Raw genomic sequence first — 14,813 nt, forward strand, 5'->3', positions numbered from 1 at the left:
TGTAACCAGATACATGTATGTACCAGTAAATGCAACGGATTGGATTTGTTTATCAATCGCCAAATGTTCTTTTGAGAGTTCACTGTGGCAGCTTGATAGCGGTCCAAAATAGGGACAGTTTGATAGTTCCAACTGTACCTTCAACTTTCGAGTGAGAAGCCGTCCTTGAAGATTATAGTAACCTCTTGATACACTTTGAAATTCTAGTTGTTAATGAAAAAAATTCACCTTGGCGTACCTGCAACATTTGAAGCAAAGTTTGAAGAAAAATAATGATAACAGTGATAATGATAATAATGATGACAGTCACGCAGACACGGACAGACACACACTCAAAAGCATGCTAACAACTGCGAAGACACATACACATATCACGAGAATAGATGCGCAGACTTGCATAGACACCCACATGCATCTTCACACATACAAACAAAACGCATACACATACAGGCGCGCACACACACACACGTGGACACACATGCATACACGCACGCACACACACAGGTATTCAAACACACATTAAATAGTTTTAAATGTATCTTTTACTTGCGGGTATAAAACTTGTTTTTAAAGTGCATGGTAACCTCTTGACAGATTAAAACAGCTTGGCGTGATTGAATGAAGTTCCCCACATTAAATCTCGCGATATTGCCCTATTTGGAAAAATGTTTGCAGAGCTTTGATGGTAACTCTAATAATAGTCACGCAGACACAGAGACGGACAAATACATTCATATACTTGCTCAAAACAGACACAGACATAAACGCGCAAAGACGTACACACAGACACGGACAGTGTCACACACACGAGCGCACACACAAAATTAAATAAACAAACATACAAAGATTTACAGACACAACTGTGCACAGAAATACACAAACTCACACGCAGAGACACACGCAGAAACACCCTTGGGCGATTAAACAGACACACAATTGCACACACACATAGTCGGACTCACAAACGGTAACGCACACGCAGTCATGCGCAAACACGCTTGCGCACACCAAACTCCAACCAACATGCATGCACATACACACGCGCTTATGTAACCAGATACATGTATGTACCAGTAAATGCAACGGATTTGATTTGTTTATCAGTCGCCAAATGTTCTTTTGAGAGTTCACTGTGGCAGCTTGATAGCGGTCCAAAATAGGGACAGTTTGATAGTTCCAACTGTACCTTCAACTTTCGAGTGAGAAGCCGTCCTTGAAGATTATAGTAACCTCTTGACACACTTTGAAATTCTTGTTGTTAATGAACAAAATTCACCTTGGCGTACCTGCAACATTTGAAGCAAAGTTTGAAGAAAAAAATAATGATAATTCCGATGACAGTCATGCAGACACGGACAGACACACATCCAAAAGCATGCTAACAACTGCGAAGACACATACACATAGCACGAGGACAGATGCGCAGACTTGCATAGACACACACATGCATGTTCACACATACAAACAAAATGCATACATATACAGGCGCGCACACACACACACGTGGACACACATGCATACACGCACGCACGCACACACACAGGTATTCAAACACACGTTAAATAGTGTTAAATGTATCTTTTACTTGCAGGTATAAAACTTGTTTTTAAAGTGCACGGTAACCTCTTGACAGATTAAAACAGCTTGGCGTGATTGAATAAAGTTCCCCACATTAAATCTCGTGATATTGCACCATTTGGAAAAATGTTTGCAGAGCTTTGATGGTAACTCTAATAATAGTCAGGCAGACACAGAGACGGACAAATACATTCATATACTTGCTCAGAACAGACACCTGACATGAACGTGCAAAGGCATACACACAGACACGGACAGCGACACACACACGCGCGCGCAAACACACCGAAACTCAGATACACAAACATACAAAGATGTACAGACACAGCTGTGCACAGAAATACACAAACTCACACGCAAAGACACACACAGAAACACACTTGGGTGATTAAACAGACACACACTTGCACACACACATAGTCAGACTCACATACGGTCACGCACACACAGTCATGGGCAAACACGCTTGCACACACCAAACTCCCACCAACATGCATGCACATACACACGCGGTTATGTAACCAGATACATGTATGTACCAGTAAATGCAACGGATTGGAATTGTTTATCAATCGCCAAATGTTCTTTTGAGAGTTCACTGTGGCAGCTTGATAGCGGTCCAAAATAGGGACAGTTTGATAGTTCCAACTGTACCTTCAACTTTCGAGTGAGAAGCCGTCCTTGAAGATTATAGTAACCTCTTGATACACTTTGAAATTCTAGTTATTAATGAAAAAAATTCACCTTGGCGTACCTGCAACATTTGAAGCAAAGTTTGAAGAAAAATAATGATAACAGTGATAATGATAATAATGATGACAGTCACGCAGACACGGACAGACACACACTCAAAAGCATGCTAACAACTGCGAAGACACATACACATATCACGAGAATAGATGCGCAGACTTGCATAGACACACACATGCATCTTCACACATACAAACAAACCGCATACACATACAGGCGCGCACACACACACACGTGGACACACATGCATACACGCACGCACACACACAGGTATTCAAACACACATTAAATAGTTTTAAATGTATCTTTTACTTGCGGGTATAAAACTTGTTTTTAAAGTGCACGGTAACCTCTTGACAGATTAAAACAGCTTGGCGTGATTGAATAAAGTTCCCCACATTAAATCTCGCGATATTGCCCTATTTGGAAAAATGTTTGCAGAGCTTTGATGGTAACTCTAATAATAGTCACGCAGACACAGAGACGGACAAATACATTCATATACTTGCTCAAAACAGACACAGATATAAACGCGCAAAGACGTACACACAGACACGGACAGTGTCACACACACGCGCGCACACACAAATTTAAATAAACAAACATACAAAGATGTACAGACACAACTGTGCACAGAAATACACAAACTCACACGCAGAGACACACGCAGAAACACCCTTGGGCGATTAAACAAACACACACTTGCACACACACATAGTCAGACTCACATACGGTCACGCACACGCAGTCATGCGCAAACACGCTTGCACACACCAAACTCCCACCAACATGCATGCACATACAAACACACATATGTAACCGGATACATGTATGTACCAGTAAATGCAACGGATTTGATTCGTTTACCAATCGCCAAATGTTCTATTGAGAGTTCACAATAGCAGCTTGAGAGAGGTCCCAAATAGTGACAGATCGATAGTTCCAACTGTACCTTCAACTTTTGAGTGATAAGCCGCCCTTGGAGATTATAGTAACCTCTTGACACACTTTGAAATTCTTGTTGTTATTGAACAAAATTCACCTTGGCATACCTGCAACATTTGGAGCAAAGTTTGAAGAAAAATGATGACAATTCCGATGAGAGTCACCCAGACACAGACAGACACACATTCAAAAATATGCTAACAACTGCGAACATACATACACACGTACACATAGCACAGATGCGCAGACCTGCATAGACGCATGTATACATGTTCACACACACAAACAAAACGCATACACGTACAGGCGCGCGCACACACAAAAACATACCCACACATGCATAAACACGTGCATACACACGTGCATACACACACACACGCACGCACACACACACATAGAAACATACACACATAGAAACACATGCATACACACATGTATAAACACATGCACACACACAAACACGCGCACACACACGTTTATGCAAACACACATTAAATGGTTTAAAATGTATGTTTTGCTTTCAGGTATAAAACTTGTTTTTAAAGTGCACTGTAACTTCTTGACAGATTAAAACAGCGTGGCGTGATTGAATAAAGTTCCCCAAATTAAACCTCGCGATACTGCCCTATTTGAAAAGATGTTTACAGAACATTGATGGTAATTCTAATAATAGTCACGCAGACACAGAGACGGACAAATACATTCATAGTTTTGCTCAGAACAGACACAGACATAATCGCGCAAAGACATTTACACAGACACGGACAGCGACACACACACACGCACACACAAGTTTAACTACACAAACATACATAGATGTACAGTTACAGCTGTGCACAGAAATACATAAACTCATACGCAGAGACACAAACAGAAACACATTTAGGCGATTAAACAGACACACACTTGCACACACACATAGTCGGACTCACATACGGTCACGCACACACAGTCATGCGCAAACGCGCTTGCACACACCAAACTCCCACCAACATGCATGCACATACACACGCGCTTATGTAACCAGATACATGTATGTACCAGTAAATGCAACGGATTTGATTTGTTTATCAATCGCCAAATGTTCTTTTGAGAGTTCACTGTGGCAGCTTGATAGCGGTCGAAAATAGGGACAGTTTGATAGTTCCAACTGTACCTTCAACTTTCGAGTGAGAAGCCGTCCTTGAAGATTATAGTAACCTCTTGACACACTTTGAAATTCTTGTTGTTAATGAACAAAATTCACCTTAGCGTACCTGCAACATTTGAAGCAAAGTTTGAAGAAAAATAATGATAATTCCGATGACAGTCACGCAGACATGGACAGACACACATCCAAAAGCATGCTAACAACTGCGAAGACACATACACATATCACGAGAATAAATGCGCAGACTTGCATAGACACACACATGCATGTTCACACATACAAACAAAACACATACACATACAGGTGCGCACACACACACACACACGTGGACACACATGCATACACGCACGCACACACACAGGTATTCAAACACACATTAATTAATTTTAAATGTATCTTTTACTTGCAGGTATAAAACTGGTTTTTAAAGTGCACGGTAACCTCTTGACAGATTAAAACAGCTTCGCGTGATTGAATAAAGTTCCCCACATTAAATCTCGTGATATTGCACCATTTGGAAAAATGTTTGCAGAGCTTTGATGGTAACTCTAATAATAGTCACGCAGACACAGAGACGGACAAATACATTCATATACTTGCTCAGAACAGACACCTGACATAAACGTGCAAAGGCATACACACACACGCACACGCACACACACACACGCACGCACACACACACACACACACGTGGACACACATGCATACACACACGCACACACACACAGGTATTCAGACACGCATTAAATAGTTTTAAATGTATCTTTTACTTGCGGGTATAAAACTTGTTTTTAAAGTGCACGGTAACCTCTTGACAGATTAAAACAGCTTGGCATGATTGAATAAAGTTCCCCACATTAAATCTCGCGATATTGCACCATTTGGAAAAATGTTTGCAGAGCTTTGATGGTAACTCTAATAATAGTCAGGCAGACACAGAGACGGACAAATACATTCATATACTTGCTCAGAACAGACACCTGACATGAACGTGCAAAGGCATACACACACACACACGCACGCACGCACGCACGCACGCACGCACGCACGCACGCACGCACGCACGCACGCACGCACGCACGCACGCACGCACGCACGCACGCACGCACGCACGCACGCACGCACACACACACGCACACACACACACACACACGCAAACACACCGAAACTCAGATACACAAACATACAAACATGTACAGACACAGCTGTGCACGGAAATACCCTTGGGCGATTAAGCAAACACACACTTGCACACACACATAGTCAGACTCACATACGGTCACGCACACGCAGTCATGCGCAAACACGCAGTCATGCGCAAACACGCTTGCACACACCAAACTCCCACCAACATGCATGCACATACAAACACACTTATGTAACCGGATACATGTATGTACCAGTAAATGCAACGGATTTGATTCGTTTACCAATCGCCAAATGTTCTATTGAGAGTTCACAATAGCAGCTTGAGATAAGTCCCAAATAGTGACAGTTTGATAGTTCCAACTGTACCTTCAAATTTCGAGTTAAAAAGCCGTCCTTGAAGATTTTAGTAACCTCTTGACAGACTTTGAAAATCTTGTTGTGATTGAGCAAAATTAACCTTGGCAAACCTGCAACATTTGGAGCAAAGTTTGAAGAAAAATGATGATAATTCCTATGAGAGTCACCCAGACACAGACAGACACACATTCAAAAATATGCTAACAACTGCAAACACACATACACAGATACACATAGCACAGATGCGCAGACCTGCATAGACGCATGTATACATGTTCACATACACAAACAAAACGCATACACGTACAGGCGCGCACACACAAAAATGTAGCCACACATGCCTACACACGTGCATACACACGTGCATACACACACACACACACACGCACGCACGCACACACACACATAGAAACATACACACATAGAAACACATGCATACACACATGTATAAACACATGCACACACACAAACACGCGCACACACACGTTTATGCAAACACACATTAAATGGTTTAAAATGTATGTTTTGCGTTCAGGTATAAAACTTGTTTTTAAAGTGCACTGTAACTTCTTGACAGATTAAAACAGCGTGGCGTGATTGAATAAAGTTCCTCACATTAAACCTCGCGATACTGGCCTATTTGAAAAGATGTTTACAGAACATTGATGGTAATTCTAATAATAGTCACGCAGACACAGAGACGGACAAATATATTCATATACTTGCTCAGAACAGACACCGACATAATCGCGCAAAGACATTTACACAGACACGGACAGCGACACACACACGCACTCACAAATTTAAATACACAAACATACATAGATGTACAGTTACAGCTGTGCACAGAAATACATAAATTCATACGCAGAGACACACACAGAAACACATTTAGGCGACTAAACAGACACACACTTGCACACACACATAGTCGGACTCACATACGGTCACGCACACACAGTCATGCGCAAACACGCTTGCACACACCAAACTCCCACCAACATGCATGCACATACACACGCGCTTATGTAACAAGATACATGTATGTACCAGTAAATGAAACGGATTTGATTTGTTTATCAATCGCCAAATGTTCTTTTGAGAGTTCATTGTGGCAGCTCGATAGCGGTCGAAAATAGGGACAGTTTGATAGTTCCAACTGTACCTTCAACTTTCGAGTGAGAAGCCGTCCTTGAAGATTATAGTAACCTCTTGACACACTTTGAAATTCTTGTTGTTAATGAACAAAATTCACCTTAGCGTACCTGCAACATTTGAAGCAAAGTTTGAAGAAAAATAATGATAATTCCGATGACAGTCACGCAGACATGGACAGACACACATCCAAAAGCATGCTAACAACTGCGAAGACACATACACATATCACGAGAATAAATGCGCAGACTTGCATAGACACACACATGCATGTTCACACATACAAACAAAACGCATACACATACAGGTGCGCACACACACGTGGACACACATGCATACACGCACGCACACACACACACAGGTATTCAAACACACATTAAATAGTGTTAAATGTATCTTTTACTTGCAGGTATAAAACTTGTTTTTAAAGTGCACGGTAACCTGTTGACAGATTAAAACAGCTTGGCGTGATTGAATAAAGTTCCCCACATTAAATCTCGTGATATTGCACCATTTGGAAAAATGTTTGCAGAGCTTTGATGGTAACTCTAATAATAGTCACGCAGACACAGAGACGGACAAATACATTCATATACTTGCTCAGAACAGACACCTGACATGAACGTGCAAAGGCATACACACACACGCACGCATGCACGCACGCACGCACGCACGCACACACACACACACACACGTGGACACACATGCATACACGCATGCACACACACAGGTCTTCAAACACACATTAAATAGTGTTAAATGTATCTTTTACTTGCACGTATAAAACTTGTTTTTAAAGTGCACGGTAACCTCTTGACAGATTAAAACAGCTTGGCGTGATTGAATAAAGTTCCCCATATTAAATCTCGTGATATTGCACCATTTGGAAAAATGTTTCCAGAGCTTTGATGGTAACTCTAATAATAGTCACGCAGACACAGAGACGGACAAATACATTCATATACTTGCTCAGAACAGACACCTGACATGAACGTGCAAAGGCATACACACACACACGCACGCACGCACGCACGCACGCACGCACGCACGCACACACACACACGTGGACACACATGCATACACGCATGCACACACACAGGTCTTCAAACACACATTAAATAGTGTTAAATGTATCTTTTACTTGCACGTATAAAACTTGTTTTTAAAGTGCACGGTAACCTCTTGACAGATTAAAACAGCTTGGCGTGATTGAATAAAGTTCCCCATATTAAATCTCGTGATATTGCACCATTTGGAAAAATGTTTCCAGAGCTTTGATGGTAACTCTAATAATAGTCACGCAGACACAGAGACGGACAAATACATTCACATACTTGCTCAGAACAGACACCTGCCATAAACGTGCAAAGGCATACACACAGACACGGACAGCGACACACACAAACACACACACACGCAAACACACCCAAACTCAGATACACAAGCATAGAAAAATGTACAGACACGGCTGTGCACAGAAATACACAAACTCACACGCAGAGACACACACAGAAACACACTTGGGCGATTAAACGAACACACACTTGCACACACACATAGTCAGACATACGGTCACGCATAGCAGTCATGCGCAAACACGCTTGCACACACCAAACTCCCACCAACATGCATGCACATACAAACACACTTATGTAACCGGATACATGTATGTACAAGTAAATGCAACGGATTTGATTCGTTTACCAATCAATGTTCTATTGAGAGTTCACAATAGCAGCTTGAGAGAGGTCCCAAATATTGACAGCTTGATAGTTCCAACTGTACCTTCAAATTTCGAGTTAAAAAGCCGTCCTTGAAGATTTCAGTAACCTCTTGACAGACTTTGAAGATCTTGTTGTGATTCAACAAAATTAACCTTGGCAAACCTGCAATATTTGGAGCAAAGTTTGAAGAAAAATGATGATAATTCCGAAGACAGTCACGCAGACACGGACAGACACATATCCAAAAGCATGCTAACAACTGCGAAGACACATACACATAGCACGAGGACAGATGCGCAGACCTGCATAGACGCATGTATACATGTTCAAACACACGAACAAAACGCATACACATACAAGCGCACACACACACACACACGTGGACGCACACACATACACACACGCACACACACAGGTATTCAAACACACATCACAGTTGTAGCTTTCATCGCAATGGAAGCTACAAGTAGAATAGGTATGACATAATCCACAGTTGTAGTTTTCATTGCAATGGAAACTACGAGTACAATAGGTATGACATGACCCACAGTTGTAACTTTCAATGCAAGGGAAGCTACAAGTAGAATAGGTATGACATGATCTACGGTTGTAGCTTTCATTGCAATCGAAGCTACGCGTACAATGGTTATGACACGACCCACAGCTGTAGCTTTCACTGCTATGGAAGCTACAAATACAATAGATATGACATGACCCACAGTTGTAACTTTCCTTGCAACGGAACCAACGAGTACAATAGGTATGACATAGTCCACAGTTGGAGAATTCATTGCAATGGAAGGTACTAGTACCATTAACTAGTCTGAAAACTGACCTATAGCTAGCAGGTTAACTAGTCTGAAAACTGACCTTTAGTGAGCAGGTTAACTAGTCCGAAAACTGACCTTTAGCAAGCAGGTTAACTAGTCTAAAAACTGACCTTTAGCGAGCAGGTTAACTAGTCTGAAAACTGACTTTTAGTGAGCAGGTTAATTAGTCTGAAAACACACCTATAGTGAACAGATTAACTAGTCTGAAAACTGACCTTTAGCAAGCAGGTTAACTAGTCTGTCGTGTTTAGCTGATGAATTGCTCGGTGCTGCCTTTTCAAGCCCGATGAACCTGCTGACCAGTGGGTATAGCTGAAAGAACAGAGACAATATTGACAGCAAAATAAGAACATAAAACCTTCTCAAACATCGTGTTTAAACATTCCCTACATCCATGATTTGTAATTTTTGCTCAATATACTGTACAGGTTGTAGTTATTGCTGGTAGGGCTAAAAACCTCCTCGCCAAGCAATGGTTTTGATAAATTTACCCTCATGGTAAAAATGTTGTTCAATTGTATCATTAGGCTATGTGTGATCAAAACTTCACTAAGGCCTAAGGTTTTATCTATCATTTAGCACAGCCAAAGTTAATGGAACTCATGCTATCTATACTAACTGTGTACATGGAATATTCAAGTACAGTTGATATAAGGTTGTCAAGGGGAACCGGCGTCCCAGTGATAAGTGAAAATTTGCTAAATAAAAGCTTATGTTTTAAAGTATATGTAAGAGCCAAAATTTTAACACCAAAACACTTACACTGCTTTCTAAGCATATTGTATTGATTTCTTATATAATAAGTAATTTGAAATTATATTGATTGACCTACAGTTTATATTTCAACCCCAGTCCCAGTATTTAAAACCACAGAATACACTTACATAGTATGAACGTAGTTTGGACTTCATCTGACCTGAATATTCATACTTGTGTTAACTCGGTTCGTTGTGAGAAGGAAGTCACATGTTTATAATTCATGAGATTGATGTGTCTTATGTATTTTACTTTTTAAATGGTTTTTAATTAATTTTCTCTCGATTTTAACAAAAATTTTCTACTGTGAAGTATTGAATCCGTGAATGGTGAGCCAGGAAGTAGTGATGGATTACTGTATAGTTACAAATGTTAGTACTGAAGTGGAATTGTGCAAAGCAAGGAGTGTAAATGATAACCCAACTGACTAAGTAACCCCATGCAATAAGAACATGGAGAGCATGTAACTGTACAAAGCAAGGAGTGTAGATGATAACCCTACTGACTAAGTAACCCCATGCAATAAGAACATGGAGAGCATGTAATTGTACAAAGCAAGGAGTGTAGATGATAACCCCACTGACTAAGTAACCCCATGCAATAAGAACATGGAGAGCATGTAATTGTGCAAAGCAAGGAGTGTAGATGGTAACCCCACTGACTAAGTAACCCCATGCAATAAGAACATGGAGAGCATGTAACTGTACAGAGCAAGGAGTGTAGATGATAACCCCACTGACTAAGTAACCCCATGCAATAAGAACATGGAAAGCATCTAACTGTACAAAGCAAGGAGTGAAGATGATAACCCTACTGACTAAGTAACCCCAAACAATAAGAACATGGAGATCATGTAACTGTACAAAGCAAGGAGTGTAGATGATAACCCCACTGACTAAGTAACCCCATGCAATAGGAACATGGAGAGCATGTAACTGTACAAAGCAAGGAGTGTAGATAATAACCCCACTGACTAAGTAACCCCATGCAATAAAACAACATGGAGAGCCGACCTCGTTAAAGCAGTTGATACGGGCGCTGGAAGGGTTCCAATTCTTGTAGGCCTGATCAGAGGAAATGGAGGGAAGAGTCAATAGAAAGCACAAGTTGTCATACTCCTTACTATCAGAACAAAGATGCTCTAACTCAGTGAGGCAGCTGACGACCTCGTCCAATGTGGAGTCATGGTTCTGTATGAACAAAATGAAAAAATAATGATTGCTAGCCAACCACAGGGATGATGATGGAATGACAGCCAAGGAAGACATTAGCCAATCACAGATGTCAGAAACAGACTGTGTTTAATCGAAAATACAAAAACTGAAGAAACTAAACATCCAAACAAAGTAGCATCAGAACTAAAAGTGTTTTTTAGAAAACAGTGAGTCAATGAGTGACAACTTCATGGCACGTGTAGTTGTAACTATAATTATATGTATTCTCACATGTAATGGCCTGTCAAACACACTCACATGTAATGTGAGTGTCAGACAAACTCACATGTATTGGCCTGTCAGACACTCCCACATGTAATGGCCTGTCAGACACCCTCACATGTAATGGCCTGTCAGACACACTCACATGTAATGGCCTGTCAGACAAACTCACGTGTAATGGCCTGTCAGACACTCCCACGTGAAATGGCCTGTCAGACACTCTCACATGTAATGGCCTGTCAGACACACTCACATGTAATGGCCTGTCAGATACACTCACATGTAATGGCCTGTCAGGCACACTCACATGTAAAGGCCTGTCAGGCACACTCACATGTAATGGCCTGTCAGACACACTCACATGTAATGGCCTGTCAGATACACTCACATGTAATGGCCTGTCAGACACTCTCACATGTAATGGCCTGTCAGACACACTCACATGTAATGGCCTGTCAGACACTCTCACATGTAATGGCCTGTCAGACACACTCACATGTAATGGCCTGTCAGACACTCTCACATGTAATGGCCTGTCAGATACTCTCACATGTAATGGCCTGTCAGACACTCTCACATGTAATGGCCTGTCAGATACTCTCACATGTAATGGCCTGTCAGACACTCTCACATGTAATAGCCTGTCAGACACACTACCCTGTAAAGACTTGTCAGACACTCTCAAATGTAATGACCTGTCAGATACTATCACATGTAATGACCTGTCAGGACAACTTACCTGTAACGGTCCAGGATCCAACTTTATGCAAAGGAGTTCCAGGAATTTATGCTTGTAAATGAGGTAAAGGCAGCGTTTTTGTCAAAGCCCTCCACCCCATGGAGCGGCAGAAGGAACTCAAGCACGTCATCCCAGTGACCATCAAGAATCAGCTGCCGGAGAAAAAGTCCATCTTTTGAGAAAACACCTACAAATATCACAAATTAATATGAGAGCAGAATCAAAGCACCTGAGAATCAGAGCGTTTCCATGATTTGAATAGATTTGGAGTTGCTTCCACTCCAAATCACAAGAACAGACGAATCCAAACCTATTACAGACCATTTCGCTTCGATAAATTTATGTGAGGGTATTTGTCTCTTGAAGGTGGGAGTACTATTCAGTATCACAGAAATGCTGACTGCTGATGGATCGGATTTGATAATACTCAGCTAAGCTCTCCCCAGTAGAGGTAAAAAATATTTCAGCGTACTTCACACAGCTATGCGGGTATCGGCTACAAAAACATTCTACTGCTTCTCCATACCATTTCATCTGGACCTGTTACTTTCATATTAATATTTACATGCGAATGATGGGTTGCTCATATGAAGATGATGAAATAATTTTTTATTTTGATCTGGCGATTGGCTACTCATGAATTGAAAAGTGACCCTGATATGAAAAAAGTTAGAAAAACTCTAACAAGTTTTATTTTGAGGAATACATCGCTCATCTTGGAATGATCTAAATAGTGCAACTCCGAATTGATGAAATGGTAGGGCAATTCCTAACCCATTCAAAGCATGAAAACACAGAAGAATCGTGAATGAGACATCTCATTCCTGTTCAAAGAGATGGTCACCTAGACGATGTATGAAAAATCAGTAAGAATAAAAACAACCTCCTTAGTTATGCGAAAGATTTACACTAACATAGTCAAACATAGGACATAAAAGGTTAACTTGTTCTGATAATTTCTTAAAAACTAAATAAACTGAAGTATTGTTACAACTTTTCTTTCCCACAAATCAACTTACTAGTGGTACGTCTACTAGTATGCGCATGAAAGTTCAACATGAATTTCATAATTAGAAATTCCCTGTCATACAGCCCACGACCAAAATGATATTGGAAAAAAGAAAGGGTACTGATGGTTGAGAAATGCAATATTGGCAATCAAATGGCACTGCAGTGCAATTATAGGTAACTGCAATGGTAGCTGTAATGTACTGGGCATTATTATGTACAACAGACAACAACAATAAAAGGAAAATATTATATATCTCTCTCCTCTGCAATAGGAGAAATGCAATATTAGAAGTAAAATGCACTGATATTATTAGAATAACCAATATTATTAATATAGTAATACAGTAATAATAGAAAACCAATGCACGATTTCGTTTACATTTCAAAACGTCATAGCAACCAATATCAAGAAGTTGTGATATTTATTTAGATTTTTAGAATATCTATTTAACAAAATTATTTAGAAAAAATAATAACAGTAACATACTGCCCAACATCGGTCACTATATACTTCGATCTTGTAAATTCGAATGATTATTCTTATAATTAAATCTTTTAAAATCGAATAATTATTTTTATAATTAAATATTGTAATAATCTTATAAGAATCGTTAGAGAAATATCATTGTCATTTCCTTTACTTTCACTGCTTCGAACACCAGTTGGAATACCAAAGTAATCATTATAAGTGTCCAAAATGTCGGTTACTTTGAAATCGGCAAAAAAACTATTACTTTTCAGTACTTCTACGTTAGTTACAGAAACCTTCAGCAATTGGACAATGCCATAGACTGGTGAAATGTGCACGTTTTTCTCGTAAAATGCACACGACTTAATAGTTCTACTCTCTATCGCGCGGCCTTGTCGGCGTTTCGTTGTCCGGTCTTAACTTTGATGAAAAAAAGCCTGTCAAAGTTTTAATGACGATTTTAGGCTAAATTAATCTGTCCATTTATGTATAATCCGATCAGATGGGTTAGTTGTAGGATATTGTCTACAAATTTCAAAGACTTGGCAATATATTTAAAAAGGTTTATATGTGTTTTGTATCGTTATTATACTTAAAGAATAGAGAAAGCATAATATTATTATGCTTTATTATTCATCTTGAGGTGTTGACTGATGTTCTAAAAAAAGAATCAAGGAGATTGACCAACCAGAAGCTGAGATATAGCCAGCCAAACACAGGTCTACCAAAAAACAAAAGTGTTTTGGTAATCATCAATATATGAC

The 14,813-nt window shown here is 40.2% G+C and overlaps 1 protein-coding gene and 1 long non-coding RNA gene across 5 annotated transcripts in view; one reads left to right on the forward strand and one right to left on the reverse strand.

Annotated features, from left to right (window-relative positions):
* LOC137391006 (uncharacterized) overlaps positions 1-14,813 on the forward strand; it is a 50,893-nt gene that overhangs the window by 30,541 nt on the left and 5,539 nt on the right. For 2 of the 4 annotated variants that reach the window (XM_068077336.1, XM_068077337.1), the window contains exon 5: positions 12,936-13,175. The exons of the other annotated variants lie outside the window; for them this stretch is intronic. In XM_068077336.1, the coding sequence (XP_067933437.1) occupies positions 12,936-12,969 (34 nt within the window). In that variant the 3' untranslated portion in view covers positions 12,970-13,175. Of the gene's footprint in view, positions 1-12,935; positions 13,176-14,813 lie in introns of those variants that run through there. 4 annotated transcript variants of the gene reach the window in all.
* On the reverse strand, positions 9,852-12,681 carry LOC137389612 (uncharacterized). Its single transcript, XR_010978074.1, has 3 exons — positions 12,570-12,681; positions 11,408-11,584; positions 9,852-9,950 (listed from the first exon to the last, which is right to left on the reverse strand). It is a non-coding gene; the product is annotated as an uncharacterized lncRNA (long non-coding RNA).

The sequence above is a fragment of the Watersipora subatra genome, chromosome 3 (genome assembly GCF_963576615.1).
Source record: "Watersipora subatra chromosome 3, tzWatSuba1.1, whole genome shotgun sequence".
NCBI classification, from domain to species: Eukaryota; Metazoa; Bryozoa; class Gymnolaemata; order Cheilostomatida; family Watersiporidae; genus Watersipora; species Watersipora subatra.